This window comes from Acanthaster planci, linkage group LG09 (assembly GCF_054643075.1).
Source record: "Acanthaster planci isolate LZ-2023a linkage group LG09, COTS_SCS, whole genome shotgun sequence".
Classification (NCBI taxonomy): domain Eukaryota; kingdom Metazoa; phylum Echinodermata; class Asteroidea; order Valvatida; family Acanthasteridae; genus Acanthaster; species Acanthaster planci.
In genome coordinates this window covers 6,031,938-6,054,314 of record NC_141785.1, presented here as the reverse complement: position 1 = coordinate 6,054,314, position 22,377 = coordinate 6,031,938, and the positions used below count along the sequence as shown (strand labels likewise).

General features: G+C 39.3%; 1 protein-coding gene across 4 annotated transcripts; it reads left to right on the top strand.

Moving 5' to 3' along the window:
• Window positions 1-321: 321 nt before the first annotated feature.
• pisd (phosphatidylserine decarboxylase) lies at window positions 322-12,519 on the top strand. Of its 4 annotated transcripts, none has more exons than XM_022230725.2 (8): window positions 322-372; window positions 1,716-1,818; window positions 2,778-2,974; window positions 7,441-7,677; window positions 8,536-8,676; window positions 9,205-9,349; window positions 9,921-10,081; window positions 10,570-12,519. In XM_022230725.2, the coding sequence occupies exons 1-8, from the start codon at window positions 325-327 to the stop codon at window positions 10,798-10,800; spliced, it is 1,263 nt and encodes a 420-aa protein (XP_022086417.2). In that variant the 5' UTR covers window positions 322-324; the 3' UTR covers window positions 10,801-12,519. The 4 variants fall into 4 exon arrangements, with proteins under 4 accessions (XP_022086417.2, XP_022086416.2, XP_022086419.2 ...); XM_022230724.2 differs by lacking the exon at window positions 322-372 and adding an exon at window positions 674-1,026; XM_022230727.2 differs by lacking the exon at window positions 322-372 and adding an exon at window positions 1,438-1,594.
• Window positions 12,520-22,377: the final 9,858 nt, after the last annotated feature.

The window sequence follows — 22,377 nt, the reverse complement described above, 5'->3', positions numbered from 1 at the left end:
ACCCAGCATTATCCCCTTTTCTCGATATCTCGAATAACATTCAAAGTTAAGCAGGATCCTGTTGAGTTTGCAAATAAGAAATAAATGAGTCTAGACCACACAATTGCGTGTCCTTCAAGTGGGTGGGGCTTTGAGGAGAATAAGAAGAGGGACTCTTCAAAAGAGTTAAACTATATGACGTCACACTTTCCAAAAACCGTCGCCTTCAGAATTTGTCCGAGCATTTGATTCTATGAAGTCACCCTCTAAAGCATTTTAAAGCTGGTCCAGCAAGACTTGTCAATAATATTGTCAGATTGTGACTCGATTATGATGTACGTTTGAATGTGTATGTTCATGGAGGAAGGAACTGTTTTCCTTCCCGGCTCCATGGTATGTTCAAGTGGCAATTTTTCTGGACTCCGATACATTTTAATAATGTTGATGGCATGCATAGAGCAATTAAAGACCCGTTGTAACCATTGAGATCGATCATGGTGTGTGGGTAAATGGTCCGTGGTGTATGCATCGTTCATTCGTTTTTCGTAGCCGTTACACAGGGTACAGTCCCGGACTGACCCCGGCCCGGGCCCCGCTATTATGATCTCATTGTGAACCCGGATTCAACTTGAAAATGGATGGTGTGACGTAGTACACTGTTGTACACCATGTACAGTGTACAGCGCGCAGTGTTTACACACGAGCGGAGTTCACCCTAGCTTTGACTACCGATCTCCGAAACACCACTGCATCAGTAATAAATCTGTAATCCTCTCAATAAATAACGATCTTATATAACAATATCCCCTCCAAATTATACAGAGTACTAAGCACTAAATTCAGCTGTGGCCCGGGCACGCGGCCTGCCCCAAGCATATTGCCAGGGGACGCATTGAGTCGAGCATCGATTGCAAATGCCATGAACTGTACTAGTGGAGACCCGGCTTTCGGATCATGCAGATTGCGGAAGGACAGTAAAAATCTCTGAGTATGAAAGGGCAAACTTTGGCTTTTCAAGGAAGGAGGGGGCGAGGGGTGACGGCCGGGGTGAGTTTTCCACTGAACTTTCTTTGTTCAAGTCGGCGCGTCCCTCCCTCCCGGCCTCCCGTGATTTGTTTGTCTTTAGTTATTTTTTTTTACACAACCGTCTGGGGATTCAGCATTTAGTGTTATGTATACAGTAAATGCTTTCATTACTTGCAGTCTTAGGCTGCTGGAGAGGGGATTATAGTCTTCACGGCTCATGGAAGCATTTTCCCAAAGAAATGTCAGACTTGAGTCGCGTTAGCCTTTTTGTTTCTTCGACGCCGTATCGATGCGTTGTATAAAAATTGTCCCACCCTTTTTTCTTTTCTGACTGGAAACTTCGTTTCTCCAGCTGCTTAAGAGTTCAGTTTAAAAATTCAGTAAAATCCGTTAGTTGTTTGTCTGTCTGTTTGAAAGGACACCCGTGAAACGACTCGGAAGTCAAAGTTCAAAATGCGTAAAGGAGGTTTTGTCACTTTTTTATAAAAATGAAAAAAAAAAGGAAGTTGAGGGCGCATCGCAGCAGTATTAGTCTGGTTGAAAGTTCCTTCGGTCTGGTTCCTAACCACACGTGACTGTAAAGTGCAAGGTTCGCAGCGTCCAATTTTGTTGTGTGATTTCGTAACATAAACGTGTACGAGCGTCCACCCCCAACACAACTCGATCACGGGCACGTTAATAAATTTAAGCCAAATTGCCTTTTCTTCCAGATTAGGATGGAGACGAAATGTCATATTTGTCATAAGCCTTCCAGCAGTACAGGATCATTTTCAGAACAGGTTGTGAGAACCTATTCAAGCGAAGGCAGCCAAGGTAAATACTCGCCACTTGTCTAAGACATGATGTAACAAGTACCATGATTGCGATTACGCATTCACGGCAATTTTACACAAAACGATAGAGTGTAGCATTGAAAGATGTTCATGACGATCTAAGACGATGTCATGGTAGGCCTACGGTGGATTGTTTGCTTCCTCAGTTTACTTAGCTGAGCTAATTGCCTGTTCCCTAGTCATGTTAGTTCCAAGAAACAAAAAAATGAACTGCAGCTGTGCTTAATCATGTGAATTAAAGTTTAATTGTTGGCATGTTGATTGTGCCTCCCTGCTGGGGGGGCTGGGGGAGAGAAAGAAGCATGCCATGGTAGACAATGAACCCTGGAGTTCAAGGGATGGGGTACCCCCCAGAACTATCGGCCGTTCTGGGGGTAGGGGGGGGAGCAACAGGCGTGACAATGTTTGATTTTTACGCAGTCAGTCGATCTGAAGGCATGATTTTCCAAGAAATGCGGCATCAGCTAGTTGGCTTCTCTTTCTTGTTTCCGGTTGTTCACCATCAACAAACCGTCGATGTTATACCCCAACTACAGTGTCTGTCGGGTTAGTCCCAACTGTAGTTGGGACTGATGTTACAGATGGAGCATAACATCAACGCATGATAGTAACGTTTAACAACTTTAAAATGTCCAAAGTGCAGCATAAATCAGCTGAAGAGGCACAGAACTGTGATATTTGGGCTAAAAAAAGAATTTTTGTTTGTGTTTGTGTGGAATGGTGTGATACTGAGAAGTAATGTACAACAAATGGCTGTGCATGATGCAGAAAACGAGTTGAGGTACCAGTATATTGAGAACAGAATATAAGTGGGCATGTCATTACACTGTTGCAGTTATGAGGTGGGAGACATAAGTTTTGGGGAATTCTGCAAATGCACCCAAATCTGTGAGTTTGAACAAAATATTTATGAGAATTTTTCTGAAATATTATCCTCAGTTCCAAAGGTGTCCTGGATGCGTCGCATAACAAAAGGCTTTGTGAACTACGGCAGAAATCTGAAGTGGGTACCGATTCCCTTAGGGGTAGGGTTTGCCTATATCTGCTACCAACAATATGGTCACATCAAGAAGAGAGAACGCCGGAGAGAGCTATCATCCAATGACATAGCGGATCGTTTGGCTACACAATGGCAGGTGATTACAGATATTCTGTTTTCTTTAGGTTTTCTTTTCTGAACATAGCTTTGTACGGAGGCAGTGTTGGAGATGGAATAAAAACCGAAAAAAAAAAAGAAAATTAGATTCACATTTCAACTGAGGTTATCCATTGTCATGTCTCATTGGCTCAGAAACTTGAGAGATACTGACACATTTCACCTTTTGGTGATTCTGTGAACAGTTTCGTTATTTTTGTTTTTTCAATATACTTCAACAGTAATCACAAGTTTGGCAAAAAATATAAGAATTGACCTAAATTGTTTTTTTAAATTTGGCCTCCCCTTAAAAAGAAGTTAATGATCGCATAATCTAATAATAAAAAGTGTAGCCATAGTTTTGGTTAGTTATTTCCCTATTTTGAAAGAATTTTATATTTTGTCTTGGAAAATTAATTCCAACAGAAGAGTTCTCTTTACTCTGTCTAGTTCCAAGTATTTTTAAGAGCTCACAGGCATATTGCTCTATGAAGTCAACATGTAGACCACAAATATCATCCAGTCACACTGAGGTCAATAGAGGGCTCTGTAACCATTTCTGTTGGCCTTGACCTGAAGCTGTCACAATATGTGCTGAACAGCATGTGCATTGCATCCTACAAGGTTGAAGAAATGACATAAATGATGGGAAAGAAAAACCACACAAGCATGTTTTACTGTGATTCATTTTAAAAATGAATCTATTGGTCTGAATTCCACTCACCCTTAAATGTCATGCAACCAGCTTTGCTGTGAAGTGACAGTACAATTTCACACACCATGTGTTAATGGCTGAGATTTCTCATCAGTTTGTGGTAAGGTCGGGAAATAGGATGCCCCTTTAAGTACCAAGAAAGGTGTAATGCTCAAGTGCCAGATGGTCATCAGGGCCAGTTTACCCATTGATAAATCTTTGGTCCTAGTTTCCCTGCTTGAAATGTGGGTGCTGAGGGCAACACCCCATTAAGTTGACCTTTTTCAAGGAGTGATATTTCTTTCTATAAGAAATCGAAATTTCTTAATGTATGTCATCTGCAACGTGTAGTTGTATTGATCAAAGGATTTACTCAATTAAAGTAACAGGATTATGTATTTGACAAATACATGTAAGTTCAGATGGTACATATACATGTCTAAGCTCAAATATTTGTCGGAGAACTGAGTTGGAACCGTGGGGACAGAGAGAGAGTTCATCTTATGAGACCTGTTTTTTTTTTTATCCGAAATTTTGTGTAGTATTTTGTTAAGGTGAATACTTGTTCATCTGATTAGACCCATTTTTTTAAAACCGAAAATTATGTGTAGTATTTTGTTAGGGTGAATACGTGTAATCAAACAGGATTATTTTCCTCACCAGCTTCCTGTTTGACTGAAAGAAGCTTTTCATAAGGCAGGTTCTTAAATGAGATACTTTCGATCTAATGTTCTCAACCAACTTTCGTTTGCCCTCTTCAGCATCTTTTTGAGAGTAGATTCCACCTTTTATTGATGATGAACTTTGTTTGTCTAATAACAAGTTTTATCCACAATATCTGAGAAGCTTTTGCTTCAATGCATAAAAGTTGAGGTTTCATTCTCCTAGCCACAGGAATTTGTGTCCAGTGGGGAACCCTATACTTCAGAAAGGGACAGCCTTTGGTTCTGAAAGCCTCGGAAAATTTTTTTTTTAGAAGAAGCATATAATATTGTTTATTTGATTGAGTTCCTGTAGAAAATGATACAGATTTCGAACCAAACACTCAAGGTAATTTTTGGCTGAGATTTTTTGAAGTTAATAAAAATCCACAATGTCATTTTTGCATTTTTGTTTGGTACATCGTGGAGCATTTTTTTTTTCATGAATCACAATGTCTTATATTCAAGTGTGATGAAATAAAGTTTGCATAGTTTTTTCTGTTTTAGTGTGTTTATTTCACCCACTGAGCCTATTCCCGTCAGATCAACAGCATTACTTGAAAAAAAATGTTTACCCTGTTAATACAAGATAATCTCAAACAGTGCAAGGACTTTGATATAAATTGACCTGAATATTTAACCTTGTTGACACTTCCCCAATTATTTTTCCTGTAATTTGATAAAATAATTCCAATAATTGAATCTTTGAAACATGCCGGGGTATCTAGATGGCCGATGCTTTTATCTGTCAGTACTCCAAGCCCCCCCCCCCTTGAAAATTCAGAATTTTTTGTTGATGAATTAAAAGGGATTTTCATTTAAAGTTAAACACAGCCCTCCTCCACTTCCAAGAAATTTGGCTTCCAACTAGTAGATCTTGTACATGAATCGGTTTGCAATTTTGCTTGTTTTTGAGGTGTTTTGTCTTGTTTTCTTCACTTGTTCCTCCTCCCTTTGCTTCCACCGTAACGCCCACCCCTCATTCGAACTCCCAGGGCGCACGCAGGACTGATGCAAGTTTAAGTTCTCGTCTGCCTTGCACAACGTACAGACTGATAACGTGTAGTTCGAGTAAACATGGTCATGTAAACAAAACTTAACAATCCCGACTTTTGTTTGCCCCGATTTCATCATTCCTTTGTTGATGCTTTCTCGTGCTCAAAGTACAGACATTTAGTTGCCTGGTCGCGTTATTTGGGGTTACACGTGTGTGACTGATCTGTATGATTTTCCATGATAAACATCGCCTGATTTCGTTGCCGGTTGCCGAGGGCTTGGTCAAAGCGTGTAAGCGTAATATATACGCTAACGGACCGTCGCATGTCGGATGTTACCATATCATCCTTCACATTATGAATGTTTTCATGTTGTGTTACCCGAAGTTGCCTAAAGGACAGGAAAGTGGAACCTGCGATACAAGCTCTTTGTGTGTGATTCACTGAGAGGCTCAATATGGCGATCGAATCTCTCCTCATGATCAGCCAGTTTCCTATGCTCTTGTCTGTCTTCGTGCTGCTAGAGCTCTGGTATTTCATCTACACCAATCTCTGTCCCTTCTTGGATCGCATACCATATTTTCAGAGGCTGAACCCGTGCAACGCCTGTCTGCGAATCGGGTTCCATCTCTTGCCGCTTGCACGGTTTCTTGCTTTGCCGTCTGACGGAGACCCCGCTGCTTTGGGCGAGCGAGACCCTTTCGCTGGGGAGATTGAAGTCGAGGATTTCAGTGTCGGGTGGTTGTTCAAAGGCGACACGGATGAAACTGAAAGTAGTGATGAGAGTAAAAATATTGCCGTGGTGTCCAGTGAAGTGGATGGATGGCGTAAACATTCAGTGAGTTTCCTTTTCTGTGCCATCAGATTCTCGTGCCCGTAAAAGGTCTCGCAAACCGTAAACAATGGTAAATCGAGAGAGCTCCTGGGGACAACTTTGCACATATAGTGAATTTCAATATTAAATGTCCTTTTTAAAAATTGTATGAGTATCAAATCTTCTTTCACTAACTCTCTTTAGAATGTTAGGCATGCTGTTCTTGATGATTTAATACAACAAATTTTAAAATGACATTTAGTTATCATTTTTTCATTTTTTTCTGAAAAAGTTACTGTTTACATTAAATTGCTTCTGCTATTAAGCTGCTATTAAATTTTTGGAAGCACAACCCACAGGAATGTAAAGGCCAAGCATATTGAATGTCTTTTTTTAAGGAGGTGTGGTTCTCTATATTTATTTTCAAAATGGCTTCCACATCTGGTTCTTATTCATACTGATGCTTCCACTGTTCAAATGAACTAAAATAGAGATATTTTGAACTAGACAATCAACTATATTTACAATGGGTTTAGGTTTAGTACACCTGTAGCTAAGTTTCACTAATTTGTGACGAAAGAAACTATTTCTCTGTTATTTCTCCTTTTGCATTCACAGGACTTACATGTACATGTATTTTCATATGGAAAAAGAAACATGTAATAGGTTTCCCAGCCATCCTGCAAATCAGGAAAAATGCTGGAAAATAAATTGCCCTTTTCCAGTCATGGAATTTGAGAAAAATACCTCAAATCAGGAAAAAAGTTGGGGAATTAGTTTGGTCTGAAAGAGCTGCCCAGTCTGTCATATGTTGTTCACATGTGACACATCTTCAACAACATTATGAATGTGTCAAAGTGGAAGGGGGGGGGCAAAATAATTGTCATGAAATTCTGAAAATTGAACAGGGAAAACTCAGGATTGAATCAGGAAATTTTGTTTCCATGAAATACTGGGAACTTTTGTACTTGTATAAAAAAATTACAGTGGTTAATTTCTTAGACAAGTTATTGGCTAAAAAGAGCCATGCTGGTGGAGAGTGTTCATTTCGTTGGTAGCAGCAGGTTCGTAACACATGCATCTCATAGTTGTTTGTGAACCAGCGAAGTGGAGTTCCTACCAAAGGAGCCTCCATTCCGAGGAAAATCGCACCCTCGCTTGGTCCCTTTCAGGGCCCATAGCGGTACAAGTCATTACAACTGACAGTAACATCTTGCCAACACTCTGTTGAAAACACCCTTTTTATTACTTGATTTCTAACAGATAAATATTTACAAGGCCTTGCCACTTCGCTTTGTATCTCGTCTTTGGGGCCAAGTCAACAGCGTAGATGTACCTTATGGTCTTCGTAAGCCAATCTATAGCCTGTACACACGGCTCTTTAATTGCGACCTGTCGGAGGCATTGGTAGAGGATCTGACGACCTATCAAAACCTGAGTGCCTTCTTCCGGCGAGAGTTGAAGCCTACAGCCAGGCCACTTGACAAGTCCAAGTCTCTGGTAGGTACTCCTGTTGGTGAAGTGCAGACAGTTTTAAACTTCAACCCTCATCAGATATCCCAGGGCATTCTAGGCATAATGTTATGCTTGCCTTTGGGTTATTCTATAACTTTGGTATTCAATTGTTTTTGGCCCCTGTTGCATCTGATCTATGATTTTGCAAGTTTAAAAAACATTCTTCAATTAAAAAAATGATAACATGTACAATAATGCAAATTACCTGGCAAATAAATGTAGACACTTGTTTGGTACTGTTGAGTGCAGATGTTACCACTTTACTCAAACCACATGTCATTCCACATATCTGTAAGGACAGTCAAATGTTACTGATTCTATGTTATGCCAGTATGGACTAACAGCAGCCTGATTCAACATCTGATCAAATCGTTAGTCAAACCCTGGCAGTTATAAATAGATGGATGCCAAAATTCATTTGCCCCCCCCCATTTATGAAATCAGTAATTTCCAAGTCGAATCACACAGGTCAGGTGTAACAGGTGGACACAACAGTGTTACTTTGGACCCTGAATTTGTAGATTGACCGTTATAAAGTTCTGCTTTCCAAAGACCAAAGCGCCGTTATATTGGTCAATCAAAAGAATTAGTGAAGCATGCAAAACTTGTTAACCTTTCAACCCCACCAGGTACCCTGGACGCCACCTAGACACAATGTTTTTCTTGCTTTTACAGTTACACCTCTAAAGACCATAGGTCTTAATTTTGCTCACTCATAAAAGGTATGCCTACAAACTTCGAACAATAGGTGAGGGTAAAGTTAAAAATTAACCCTTGGAGAAGACAACAACGAACTTCCTATTTAGATACATGATGTTGTGTGATTTGAATGACACTTTGCAGGTGAGTCCGTGTGATGGAAAAGTACTGCACTTTGGCAAGGTTGAACGGGGCTGGATGGAGCAAGTCAAAGGCGTCACGTACACACTGCAAGGGTTCCTAGGACCAAAGACGGCCAATCAACAGGAAGGAGAAGTCAAGCAGGTGAAAAATAATAATGAGTCCCAAAGCAAGAGTTCATTTCTGCTGTTAAGTCTGCTATTGAGAATGTTCAACCAACTGCAGCGGAATTCAAAATCATCCTTGCGTGAAAGGCTTGATAAAGCTTAGGGGATGCAGCTAGCAAAAAATACTGGGAAAATTGAGCACAGAACCACTGACATGAATAGATTTGATGGATGTATAGATTTCATGTAGATGTATGTATGTAACTATGCCCAGTAAATAGCTGAAACGTTTTTTGAAAGTTCGGCAACTATCAGGTCTACCAAAAGGCTTGATTATCAGTGTATTGTGTATATATCCAATTCTTATGTGTGTAGTTTCATGTAATGATGTTGATAATCAGCTTAAGGTTTTATTACATCAACCTGAATATCAAACAGACTATGTGGGCCTTGAAATTCACTATTACATATTGCAAGCTGTCTGTTTAGAAAAAAAAAGAGGAAATAGTGAGCTGACTTTGTAACATTGTGAGTGATCATTGCATCGGTTCTGTCATTTCAACAGGTCTCTAATGACCACTTCCAAAGCCGTTTGACCACCAAAGCCGGCAACAGGTTGTACCAGTGTATCCTGTACCTAGCACCCGGCGACTATCATCGCTTCCATTCACCTGCCGATTGGACAATCAAACACAGGAGACATTTCCCTGGTAAGGTCATTACCTGTACCTAACCTTAAGACATATAAATAGCGTGTTGAATGTCCTGGCCTTGGTTGACTTTTGTCATTAGGAGACAATACTATCAACGGTTGCTGTGCTGAGCTGGTACGTCCATGGTTGAATGATTGAGGATCATATTGCATTGCTTGGTCATTCAGCATTTGTAATTCTGCAATATGTGGTCCACAAATAGTCCAACCATTAGTTTGAAACTGATTTAGTAGGGTTAGCTAACCCCGGAATACCTGTTTCAGACCCATATTTACATTGCGTTACTTTACATTATATTTTCGCCTTTAAATTAAGTATGCAACCCCATTGACCACTTATCCAGAAAGCTAATTTTGTCATCGCTAAATTAAATACTAGTCCTTAATCAGTCAAGCTTGACTAAAGCATCGTGTTGCTGGTACCAAATGCAAGCTTACAAAATGAGCTTTCAATTACGTGTTAAGTGTACGTTTAAGGAAAACGTTATTGAGCAGTTCATGGCCAATTAAAATTGTCTCATTTTTGAATGCACACTGTATTGTGATTCTTATTCATTTTAATACTACAGGTCTTCTCTTCTCGGTCAATCCTGGCATTGCTCGCTGGATCCGTGGTCTGTTTTCTCTGAACGAGCGAGTAGTACTATGTGGTGAATGGGAGCATGGCTTTTTCTCCATGACCGCCGTGGGCGCCACTAATGTAGGATCCATCAATATTTACTTCGATGAGGTACATGTCTCTCATCATTCAGCTACACCAAATAAGATTCATCAATTGATAAATCATGATTGGAAGACCTACTATGGATAATGTAAAGTCAAGCAACGTTAACCCTAATTACCCTGGTTTCATCAAAGGACAACGGACCGTTGATTGTATCAGAGTTTGTGGAAGAGATAAACAAATGAAGAAATTCCTTTGGGTAGACACTCAGACTTGTGATATTATGGTGTAGATGCAGAATTTGTACATTCATTGGACATATCTGTTGTGATGTTATTAACTAAAAAACTTGAAGCATGAATAAAACCATTTAAGAACTGCTAATGTGAACTTGTTGCAGCATTTTTTGCTCAGGGATCTTAGTAATAGAAAATTGTAAGGTGTCTGTTATTCTGAAAGACTTGTGTGATCTCAAGCAACAGCATTAAGCCTTTACATTGCAGAGGGAAGCGTAGAGGGTCTAAACTGAAGTTTTAACTGCTTTTTTCATCCAGGAACTTCGCACCAACAAAAAGGGCAAGTTTAAACAAGGCGAGTACCGGGACCATGACTATACCACCGTCACCAGAGACTCTGCAGGTATCAGGGTTGCTAAGGGTGACAGCATCGGGGAGTTCAACCTCGGTTCAACTATTGTTCTCATCTTCGAGGCACCAAAGGATTTTGACTTCTCCTTCAGGCCTGGGGACAAAGTTCGTCTCAATGCAGGCATTGGGACATTATGACGCTAATCAGTTCGGTATTAGGGTTTGACCTCGTCCAGGGTTGTTTATTTATGAACCTGACTCTGTCAAAATTCATCAAGTCTAGGTCTTGTATGTTTTGATGGATATGGGACTTGGACATCTGTACCGTTATGTACTTTACCACAGGGCTTGATGCCTGTTCTTATCTGTAAAGTGCCTGTGGGTTATTGTGTTGAACGAGGACTGTTCAGGATGGTCACAAGCAAGGATTGTGGATATTTGCAGAAGGTACCACAAGGAACGGGGGTTCTAGATGGTTCCATGCAAAGATGGAGGGGACGGTTTTCAGGAGAGTTCTTAGCCAAGTGTCAAGGAAATAAAGGGGAATTGAGAGGATTTCTCGTATGTTCTTTGTTTGAATTACAGAATTCCAACTCATTGAAAAGAAGACAGTTCTGTAGATTGGAATTAAAAGAATGTACTCAAAATTATTTTGACGTAATGCTGGCTCATGTTTCTTTAAAGAAAGAATCATGACTGAAATAAAATTCACCTAGTTATTTGGCTGTTTGTTTATGCCTTGGAGTGTAAATATGCTGCAATAAAGTTGTGCTAAGTGCTAATATTTTGGAAAGGATATTTTGACTTGTTACTGAGGTAAAAAGTGTGACAGAGATGATGTTTTGAATCTACTGGACGGCTCTCAATTTGTCCTGAATTGGCCATGCGTACAGTGATTACATTCTCTCATGGTTTTAACATGTTTCGAGTAGAGACAACAATTGTATCAATTCATCCACATCTGACATGTAGATATCAGTTCTAGTAGTCCAGTGGGCTCAGGACATTGATGAAGTGAAAAAACTTTTAAAATCTCAGTTTCGAGCTTTCACTTTCTTAGCACATTCATGTTTTACGGAAAATGCAACCCTGGAGTTTGGTTAACAACTCAACCATGCTTTTGGTTTTCTGTCACCATTACATATTAAACTACATTTGTCACAAAAGATCACCTTCAGAATAATTTTAGCACCGTCGGTACATGAACATCTGGTTTGCCCTGCTCAAATTACCAAAACTGTTACCTGTGTGTAGTTCTTACCAAATGCTTTCAGTAGTACTTATTCTTTTTTGCCCATCAGTTGTCATAACAAAGAATATTCACGAGTAAAGTCTGTACTTGATAGCTGACAGGAAAAAAAGATTGTATAGTACTAAAGGTTTTAGTATTGAATAATCTGTATTGGCTGAAAAGTAGAACAACAAAACGTATCATGTATCCACAACATATTTGACTGTTTGGAAAACATTAATGAAAAGTCATCAAATTATGGCACAGTGGTTTCCAAAATGAATGTGAAGAGAGAGTTTTTTTTTTATAAATTTCCACGCATTTACCCTTAGGGCCTAAAAACTCATTTGGAAACCATCGGGGGTGGAAGTCTTCGATGATACATTTTCTAGTTCATTGTTGATACAAAATTCAGTATCTGTGGTATAGGAGAGTAATGTTATTCTTCACTCCCAAGTGGACTGCTTAGACATGCACAGGGTCACTGAGATGAAATAAAAATACAAGCAATCCAAAATTAATCATAAACTTTCTATACTCGGGGTATTTTAAGATGAGTAAAGAACTATGCCGAGTTTGGTGATTGGCCAGTTTCTATAAGATATTTTCCTTCTTGTGAATATTAGCCGGTTGGAGCAGCCAAAAATAAAATTCGACAATCAGGGTAGTGGTTGTTAAAATAAGAATTTTTGGTATCATTGTTTTCTTCGTAAAATATTATTATTCAGAGCAGAGGGTATATAATTCAACAAATTAAAACAAAAGTAGGCCCAACTGGCCTAACGGAGTCTCTATGAAAATTTGCTCGAGGTTGGGATGACGTCACCGATTCTTGATTCTTCTATCTCTGATTGGTCAACTGGTGGCTATTCCATATTTCACACTCGCCGAAACTCAAGGGGCAGAAATAGTGTTGTGGTCTATGGAGAAAATCTGAATTATTGACTAAACTCTTAACCTTTATATCAAAATGTGCCTAAAATTTCACTGTTCATGCACTATGAATATCTCACACTCTGTACCGAAAAGGTTTCAGTTATTTTTGCTTTGTTGCAGCAAGAAGAAGGAAAACATGCAAATCCCTGTACAAAATGAATGGAGTGTTGCCCCTTTGCCAAGACGTGAGTGCAATACACGGAACAACCACCAATCGCGAGAATCCAATCACAATCGAATTTCAACTGCGCAATGGCTGGTTTCCGCCGCAATGAATTCGAACTTCGAGTGAATGCTGGAACGGGAACCAGTTTAACTGTATAACAATGAAATCAACACGTGGGGTGACGCGCATTCATAATTTCGCGGGCGTTGAAGTAGGAGCTTTTCTCTACGCCATCTCGAAAAAGTAAGTTTTCTGTTTTTTTAGGGAAATTTAGCTGTTTTGACCCTCATAGTTAGAAGTGACATAGTTTACAGTTTAAAGAGTAAACTTACTCAATTAAAGGTCGGAACACTGCCCTTTTTAAGCACGAAATTAAATTCCGAATGTCGGACCCGTCCATTTCATGTAGGCTATAACTTGAAAGTTTGGGGTTCAGTACCATTAGCACCCTGTTCCTTAATAAGGAAACAAAGTTCACTTTCTCAAACTTACTAACATTTTGACTTTAAGGAACCATTACTCATTCCTAATGGGCCTAGTTTAGGTAAAGTTTTACAATATTTAAGCAAGAAAACTTCAAATTCCTAACCCGAGTTTTGCAAAAGACAACCACTCGGTCGAATCACCTCGTTTTCTTTTTCGTGTGGTTACCCGACTCGGGCTTTTTGGATTCATAGAAACAAATCTCCATCTAGGTCAAGGAACCAGACTACATGTGCTTATTTGTCATTCAGGGTGCACCACTACAAATAATTCCCACAGACAGCAGTGATAAATCCCCATACTTCACAAATATTGTAAAAATAATCACAACTCTCACAGGTGTTCAGGCTGCACAGAAAAATGATGTTCCACATGTCCTCTTTCATTTTCCTGTCAATTTTCGGGGGGTTGACTTATGATTTTTTGAGAAATTTTCACCAGAAGTAGGCCAACCCAAAATGAAAAAACTGTCCTTGTCCAGAAAAAAGCCATTTTGAAAACCTTCCCTCTGCAAAATGGCTCAAATAGTGCCACTTTTGGACCCAATTGCATCCAAATTACTCAGAATTGGAAGCCCTGAATCCGGCCCAGAGGTTCAGTCTCATATTTCTTCAATTCCCCAATTCCTTGGCTCGCAGGACCCTCTAATCTAGATTTTTTTGAGTGTACAACTTTTATTAGTAAGCTTGGCGGACATATTTCTGGCCTAAATACAAGGGTGTACCCTTCACAGCTCCTTGCAGTACGCTGCCGTTTTACCTAAAATTTTATATCGACCCGAAATGTCTCATTTAGGGCGCCACCATTGGCAAGAAAAGAAGAGGCACGTAGAGATACATGTATATGCTGTAACTGGCTTTGATTTGTTTCCGTGCTTGATTCTTTACAGCAGAAAATACGAAGTACATTAGGGTATTAAAATACATACAGTATGTTTACTGAACCACTTGTGTCGGTGAGAGACAAGTTTACGTTAGTACTTTAGCTTATGAAGCTACCGGTAGCTTGAGTTTTCCTTCCCATGCTTAAGCTACATGTATAGCAGAAATGCGCAAGAGTTCAGTGCTGTTCCAGCTCATTCATAGTCTTACTGCCCATACGCCGATCACATTCTCAGCTGGAAACCAAGAGTAACTCATGATTATTCAAAATATATCCAGGGCAACAACCCAATCAAAAGTTCCCTATTAGTACACGGTCTTCGTAAAAAGAACATCCCCTAAGCGCAGTAGACTTCTCAACCAGAAATTCGTTTTCAAATACGGAGAGACTGGCACATCCATTAATATGAAGGGATGTCCAAGTTCGTCGTGTGACAAGCACGGAAAACGGAGACGGCCACCACTGAATGTAATAATTCCTAGCTGGTGTGTTTGGTTGTCCACAGTCAAAGGTGGTTTTCATTAGGTTTTTGGTGGATGTTTTCCAGAGAAAGTGTAATAGTAACACCAGAAGTGTAATTCGAGATAAATTATTTCCAGAAATGAAAATAGGGTGTGGGTCGAAATGTCAAAAATTGTCCTCCAGTGTCTAGAATTTTTTGTAGACACTTTGAAAACTAGAAATAAAGAAAACAATCCTCAGCCACGTACATAAACCTCAACATTCATAAATTTATATATTCAAATTGATAACATTTACTTGAATATGTAAATGTAATTATTTCAAAATTGAGCCCCTCTGGAAACTGTCAGAGGAGTAAAAGGAAATTCACTTTACATTCACAGTGACGATTTACACAGTGAGCAACAATATTTCCTGCTCAGTCATAGTGTAGCAATGGAAAGTTCATTAAAAAGGAATTTTCATCAGTTGGTTCATAGGTCTGCTTTTTAACATTTCTGTGTCAACAGTCGGACAAATGCTGGGAAACTGCAAAATGAAAAATTAAACTGGATTACGGCCCCTTTTTTACCCCTTATCTAACAGAGCCTAAGGTAAATTCAGCAGAATTTTAATTGTTACTGTTATTATTCCAGGATCTGCGTGACATTCTTACTGATGTTTTTGATTGGAAACAGATATTTACTTTTCAAATTTGCAATTTGCATGCTTTCACTTCTGGCCCTTTTCCGAAGCATTCGTAACAAGGCGTCTTTGTGGTGGTTTGTAGCGCTGAAGTACATTTTAGTGGTCATGTCATTCAGTTTTTCTAGCCCTTGTTGTGTGAAGTATGCAATGGGGCCATATTTTAGCAACAACTCTGGAACGTGTGCCACTAAAACATGAATGTAGATGTACATGTACGGTGTCACCGTTACAAATGACTGTAATTACTTCTTACATCTACTTTGAAAGAGCTGTACATCAGAAGGGGTTAAGCTGCTATGGTCACTCCAGAGGGAAATGCAGAATTTTCATCCCACAGAAACTGAGTATCTTGAGTACTACACAAAATATGAGTTGCATCTTGAAAGAGAGCAAATACATTGATATTCTGACAGAGCAGGCGTTTCTCTATCTTGGCCTGTAAGTGTATGCCACTTGAGTTTATTTGAGCATTGGCCGACATAAAATGAAAACTGGGAATTCCAACTTTAGTAAGAAACTCCTCGAGTCTGACACAGCTTCTGCATTTTTTCCTGTCAAAAACAGCCATGGTGTTTTTGGTTATTTCATCAGCCTTTCTGAGATCTTGTTAAACAACACATCAGTAATACAGAGAAACAAGTGAAGGGTGTCCACAATTATTTCTTGTACAGGAATTGATGGGAAAACTGGAATGTGGGAACAGTTGAATTTAACAGATTTTGGTCAGTTAAGAGCACTTGATAATTTCTTGTGTAGTTTTGCATTCCTGGCTGGATCACACATGGACCATTCAGTGGCTGTTTCGTAAAACTTCTTTGACGGGCACTTGCAGTAAACACATGAGTATGTGGCAGAAACTTATAATCTCCCCCTAGACAATATACAATACAGTATGTTTTACCATCAACTACTAACTGTTCGAAACTTTCAGTCTGAGATCGGATATCGGCTTAATGCTTTATATCTTTTGGAGTCCTGAAAAACTGAAAGAAGGTAATTTCCACCAATTGTTCCAGTCGGCTTTCCCTCTTCAATAATTGTGAATATAAAGTTCACAATGTGGATATTTCTACCTATCCACGCAGCAACCCCTGACAGTTTAACCTGTATTTCATTAGTTACAAGAAATGCTTGTGAATGCAGGTACTCAGCTATTTTATGAATGAGAACACAAATATTCCTCTGGTAGCCCACTGAACCTTCTGTGGGGGTACTCTTTATGTCATCCACAGGAATTTTCTTGACAAATTGCTTTAATTTATGCAAAGATGGTAAGCTATCACAAGCAACAGAAAGCTTTTGCTAGGCCTGGTCCAAAATGCAGAACCTGTCTTTCACATAACAAGACGCTTAATCTGGTCAGGGCAATTAGTAAAGCCACCCGGTGAAAGCAAATTTGTGTCTTGCAAACTACCTGTTTTAAGATTTCTCACAGTTACCTTTTCAGCTTCCAGGCCACAGAATTTAAGAAATTCCAATGCATTTGCACAGTCGTCAGACAAGGCTGCCTTTAGTCTGTACTTGTGGGGTCTGCTGTATGAGTGTAATGGATTAAGCTGTGATCTCCTGTATTTCCTGACAAATTGCCGCACCACAGTTTCTTTGTGTTTATGTGCTGATTTCTTTCCTTTTGATGCGTGAGAGTCTTCTTTCCTTGGACTGTGGTTTTCAGCGAACTTAGTATGAAGAATCTTGAACTTCCATATGCTGTTAGCAGCAATCTACTTCTTGAATTTTTCCGTCTGTCGTCCACCATTTTTTTGAATGGCGAAGCTGAATAAGAAATCTTCCTACTTTTACTCGCACTTGATGGGCCAGCCGTGGTGATAGTCTTAAATGCAACCTATAATGTTGGCAAATTGCCTTTAAAAATGTATTCTGTCGCTTCTTTTGTAGCCTTTGAAATTGATTGGTTTACAATAACATCATGCAGGAAAGTTAGTTCCACCTCTGTGAATGCAACAGGGCTGGAGTCAGACATCAAAGGCGCTCGTTTCTAATTGCAGGTTACTTGCTTCAGTTGATGCTTTGTAGCTTCTGCTCGAACAAAAGAGAATAAAACATAGTATCCTGGTGAAGTGTGCATCTCCCTTCTGCAGATGTCAAATTCAACAACAGATCTGTGTTTCCATAGTGCAACTCTCAGTGAGCCTGAGATGATCTATGTGTCATTTCCTTGTCCGTCAATTCGCTGCATCCAAGTGGATCCAAATATGTTGGTTAGCTCATGGTTTCTGTGGCATTTGGGAGAGCTACACTGTCCAATGTCAAATGTAGCCAGTATCACATCTTGTTCGACATCCCTTCGTATGTTTACCCTCGGCGATGCTCTTCTGCTTCCTTTAAGAGACCTTTTAATGTCACAAAGCATTTGATGAATGAACAGCTTCTTTCTTTCATTCACTGAGGATATACTTACTGGATTATATGTGGGGTCTGTGTGACAAGACGTTCTTTTGAAATCCACCCATTCAATTTAGGTGGCCACCCAGAATAGGTGACATACACTCTTGATTCTTCCTCCTTTAAGATCTGAAAAATAAGCATTCAAGAACCAGTATCTTGCAAAAAATAATAAATTTGGAAATTCATAATGATTGTCAAAGATTCTAATTACAGTGTCTTAAAAAATGTTCCACTGTCTATGTCCCCAGTATCTAAGTATAAAATATGAAACTGGAGGATTTTCTGTCATCCAGTCCTACATTTTGACACGATTTTCATATGGTAGACATGATGAAAAGTAAACAGAAATAGGTTGACAGGCACAATAAAAACAAGCTTTGTTTTCAGGTAATGTCTTAATATATAGAACCATAGTGACCACAAAAATGCTAGGCCTACTAGGCCTTGGCCCTATTTCAAGTTTTAGACATAAAAAAAATCAGTTTCATTGGATTTGGCTTTTCAAAAGCCTGAATGAATTTTTGATAGGCTTAACATTTCTTTTATTTCAAAAATTGTCACTTTGCACTCATATTTCTGTCACTAGCAGTGAGTATGGAAACCCTCTGATGTAAATGGTATCACCCATTGAAATGTCAAGAAAAGCTGTTGCAGCCTGCCTACCTCTTCATGTAAATACAGAAGTTTAAAGACAGATTTACAAACTTACCTCCACCTTGAAAAGATCACCTTCATGCCAGATTGATTCTCAAGTATTGCTTTTACATAAGTACTTCCGGGGAATGTTCGGATTATTCAGAGTAGCATAAAAATGTGGAGGGTTTTTAATGATTGTACTTTGAGGTCTCTGGAGAATATGCGACATGACTTTTATACATGGCAAGCGATACAAACCGCGCGACGATCGCCCGTGCGCCCGTTCCTGATTGGCTGGAAGTGCGTGTCCATAGAAACTCTGTAATGTGATATACAGTGCCCTCTGTCGGTTTAAGATTCAAAAATAGGACAATCGATTCAATATGTTCCCTGAAAAACCAAAAGCCCTGTTCTCGTTTCTTTCTGATATGAAAGAGGACATCACCAACAACTTGTTTCGATAAGTCATTTCAAAAAAGTAGAATTTGTTCCCCTTATCATAGGAATAGGGTGCTAAAAGTAATGAACCCCCACAAAATGGCTTTTCAACCCTTCGTGTAAAAGGAAGACTTAAGGAAGCAAAAGGTAATTTGGGAAGTATGATTTAACATTTTAATTTGAAATTGGATACATTTTTTAACATGTCCCCAATATAGTCTTGATTTGTTTAGACTGAAAAAAGTCAGTTTGTGGCCCAAAATATAGAAAATTATACATATTTTGCACTCGAAGAACTGCAAGACCCTACTTCTCATGTCTTGCAGGTTCTTAATTGTTAATAAGCCTTATCGCAAATACTGCATGGGTAGTGATTTTGCACAATGGTAAAAAGGCATTGTGGGAAGGCCATTTCGTTCCCACAATGCCTTTTTACCATTGTCCAAAATCACTACCCATGCAGTATTTGCGATAAGGCTTTTATGGATTAGTGATGCTATGGAATTTTGAATGCAGCCCTGACTATGTCCTCTGTTTTTTGACAAAACCACTTTCTCAATCAACTCTTCCCCCAAAAAGCAATAAGCTTTATTGGTAAATCATGTGAGTAATGGTAGAAAGGCATTGTGGGCTGGGAAAAGGGGCAAATATTGCCTCTTTTTCCTTCCCACAAATCGTTTCTACCATTGTGTAAAATCTCCCATGTGGTATTAGCAATAACGCTTATCATCTTTACTGTATCTCTTGAAATCCCATGTCTAATGGTTTTTTTGACTGTGTAACCAACTGCTCGTGGCAAAATTCAGAGCCTTTATCCTGCCTCTCCTCACAAAATGATCTGCCCATCTACGTATTGTGGCCATTTACATGATACGACACATATTGCACATGCACAACGTCACAAATATCCGGTACTGGTTCGACCATTTACAAGTGTGTGCATGCCCTGCCATTCTCTCCCATTTCCAATCAGAAAACCGCTGATAGACTTTACAACAGGTAGCAAAATTAGGGACTTGGCAACTATGCCTTCACAGACTTTATGCGTGAAAGCAGATACAGTGAAATTTGCAAGTCGGGTAGGCTCATTGTCAGTTAGTGACCATGCCAAAAACAGTCACTACCGGTCCAAGATCATATATAACGTACTTCCCAAGCTACCTTTGCTTCCTTAGAAAGTCTCCCTTTCACACACAAGGGTTGAGAGTAGTGGCCTAGTCAGGATCTTGCTAGTGGGGAGGCACAAAGTGGGCACAAGCATCTAATGGGGGGGGGCAGCAGCTTTCAGTGGTGTGGTTTTTTGGGGGGCAAGTTTTTGTGGAATAGCCTTATTCAATATCCTTTCATTCATTTTTTTCAGTGGGGGGGGACACCTGGGGCACGTGGAATTTGTGGGGGGGGATGTGCCACGTCACTGGTGAGAAGCCATTTTGTGGAGGACTTTGGAAGAAAATGTGAAATTTTATTGTTGGCAGTTGAATACTTGAGTAATGATTGCCCAGAAGTACACAAAACCTCTCAAGCTCCAGAAATTTATGAAGCTGTTGACTTTTAAGATAAAAATGGTATGGAGTGCAAAGTCCTGTCCCAGAGTCCTATAAGTAGAGCTACCGAAGATTGGAGAAAAATGGTTAAAAAAGCTTTGTTATTTTGTTATTTACAGAAAATTCCTGTACACCTTGATTTGAATCGGCAAGGAAAGCTGGAACCAACACTCGCACATAGGCCTACAGCTCACAGGAAGAATGGAGCAGTGAAGATGCCCGCATACTCCAACCTAATGCGACATGATCCATTTGAACTCGAAGCAAAATAATAGACCTGCAGTTAGACAAGATCATGTATCAATCAACTTGCCGTTATCCAGGGTTAGCCTGCCACATGAAACAAATTGAACGTTATGTATATTTCTAAAATGCAAGCCAATTGCGCTTTCTTTCTGACATATGCATCTACATGTATTGATCCATTATGCTATAGTATTAAACAGTATTTGCAGATCATTTCCTCAAAGCGATGAAAACAATTCTGTTAACCACTATCCATTAACCATATGAACCTCAACCAACCCCCAACCATCAGCAGTAAATAACCCCTTTAACCAGTAACCATTTACGATAAGAATGTCAACCAAACCCTAAATGATCGTTAACCACAGTTAGGCCTAACCTCATGAACCTCAACTAATTCCAAACAATTAACAGTAAATAACAATCCTATTTACCATAAGAACCTAAACTAACCCCCAACCATTAACAAACAATGCGTAACCACTAGCCATTAGCCTATTACCAATTACCCATTTCCTAATTAATCAAAATGAGGAATGTGATCTGTCTAAATGCTGTAAAATACTTTGAAAAAATAAAGTGTTGCTGATGTACTTCACTGCATTCAATGTGCTCTTTTGTGTTCAAAAATCAACAGCACATTTCTCAATTGGCCTTGAATCAAAATTTTCAAAAATATTTTTTTAAAAACGTTGTAAATGCCCCAACTAGGCATTTTTTGGGAAAAGTTTCTTCTAGTGCTACCTTGGCCCAAATGAGAATCAGTTTAACTGTGCAGGTTCCCTGGATAAAATAAAGGCATAGTCTTCAACAAAGGAGGGAAATCAACATTAACCTCTGTTGCAGTGAACTATAAGTCTAACTTTGACTTTGAGAATTGAGAAGGGAGGAATTTGTGGACATGACACGAGCCACAGTGTTTGAAAGAAACAGCTCTCTTGGAGAACTTGAAAGACTAATATTAGTGAGGAAGAGGTTGCAAGGATTCTTAATGACGCACTGGAAGGAAATTGGCTCATGTCTGGTATCCATCTAGCAGAAGCTATGCTCATTCAACCTCAAGGAATGGCCATACCAGTGAGTATTACTTAGTTACAACTATTCTATCATTTTTATAACTCTTCAAACACAGATTCTGTATTTTGAGTGGCCTAGAGCTAGTCACATGGCATTTGCCATATATATTCTGTCTTGTAATTTTCACAGCCAAAAGAACAGCACATGTACCTGGAAATCTGAAATGCTGCACCTATATAGCAACCAAACCATGACCACAGGTATTATAATTATGTTCATGCATACTGATGTGTGTTGCACATTACACACATTTTACTACAGAGAGGTACCTGTGAGTTAACCTGTTTCATGAACAGGTAGTTTGGATAGGAGCTGGTAATTGTTCGACCAATATCTTTTTCAGATAAACATTGTTTAATATTGAGATCAAATAAATCATTTAAATCAATCAGAATCTGTGGTGGAGGTGTTATAAACAATATTGACTGCTTTATTTTCAACATTTTGTGGTGTATTAAACTGGCCTCCGAAGTTATCGATGCCTAGGGCCCCCCCATTCAAAAATAACAGCCATGTGATGATGAAGAAGATAAAATTAAAAACTGAAAAAACCCAATTACATGGTTTTATTTGACATTTTC

Bases quoted from the DNA above. Each gene is read 5' to 3' on its own strand.
- pisd (XM_022230722.2), top strand. From the start codon at position 5,821: ATGGCGATCGAATCTCTCCTCATGATCAGCCAGTTTCCTATGCTCTTG. The intron at 9,350-9,920 runs GTAAGGTCATTA...TTAATACTACAG, and splicing joins ACACAGGAGACATTTCCCTG to GTCTTCTCTTCTCGGTCAAT. The intron at 10,082-10,569 runs GTACATGTCTCT...TTTTTCATCCAG, and splicing joins TCAATATTTACTTCGATGAG to GAACTTCGCACCAACAAAAA.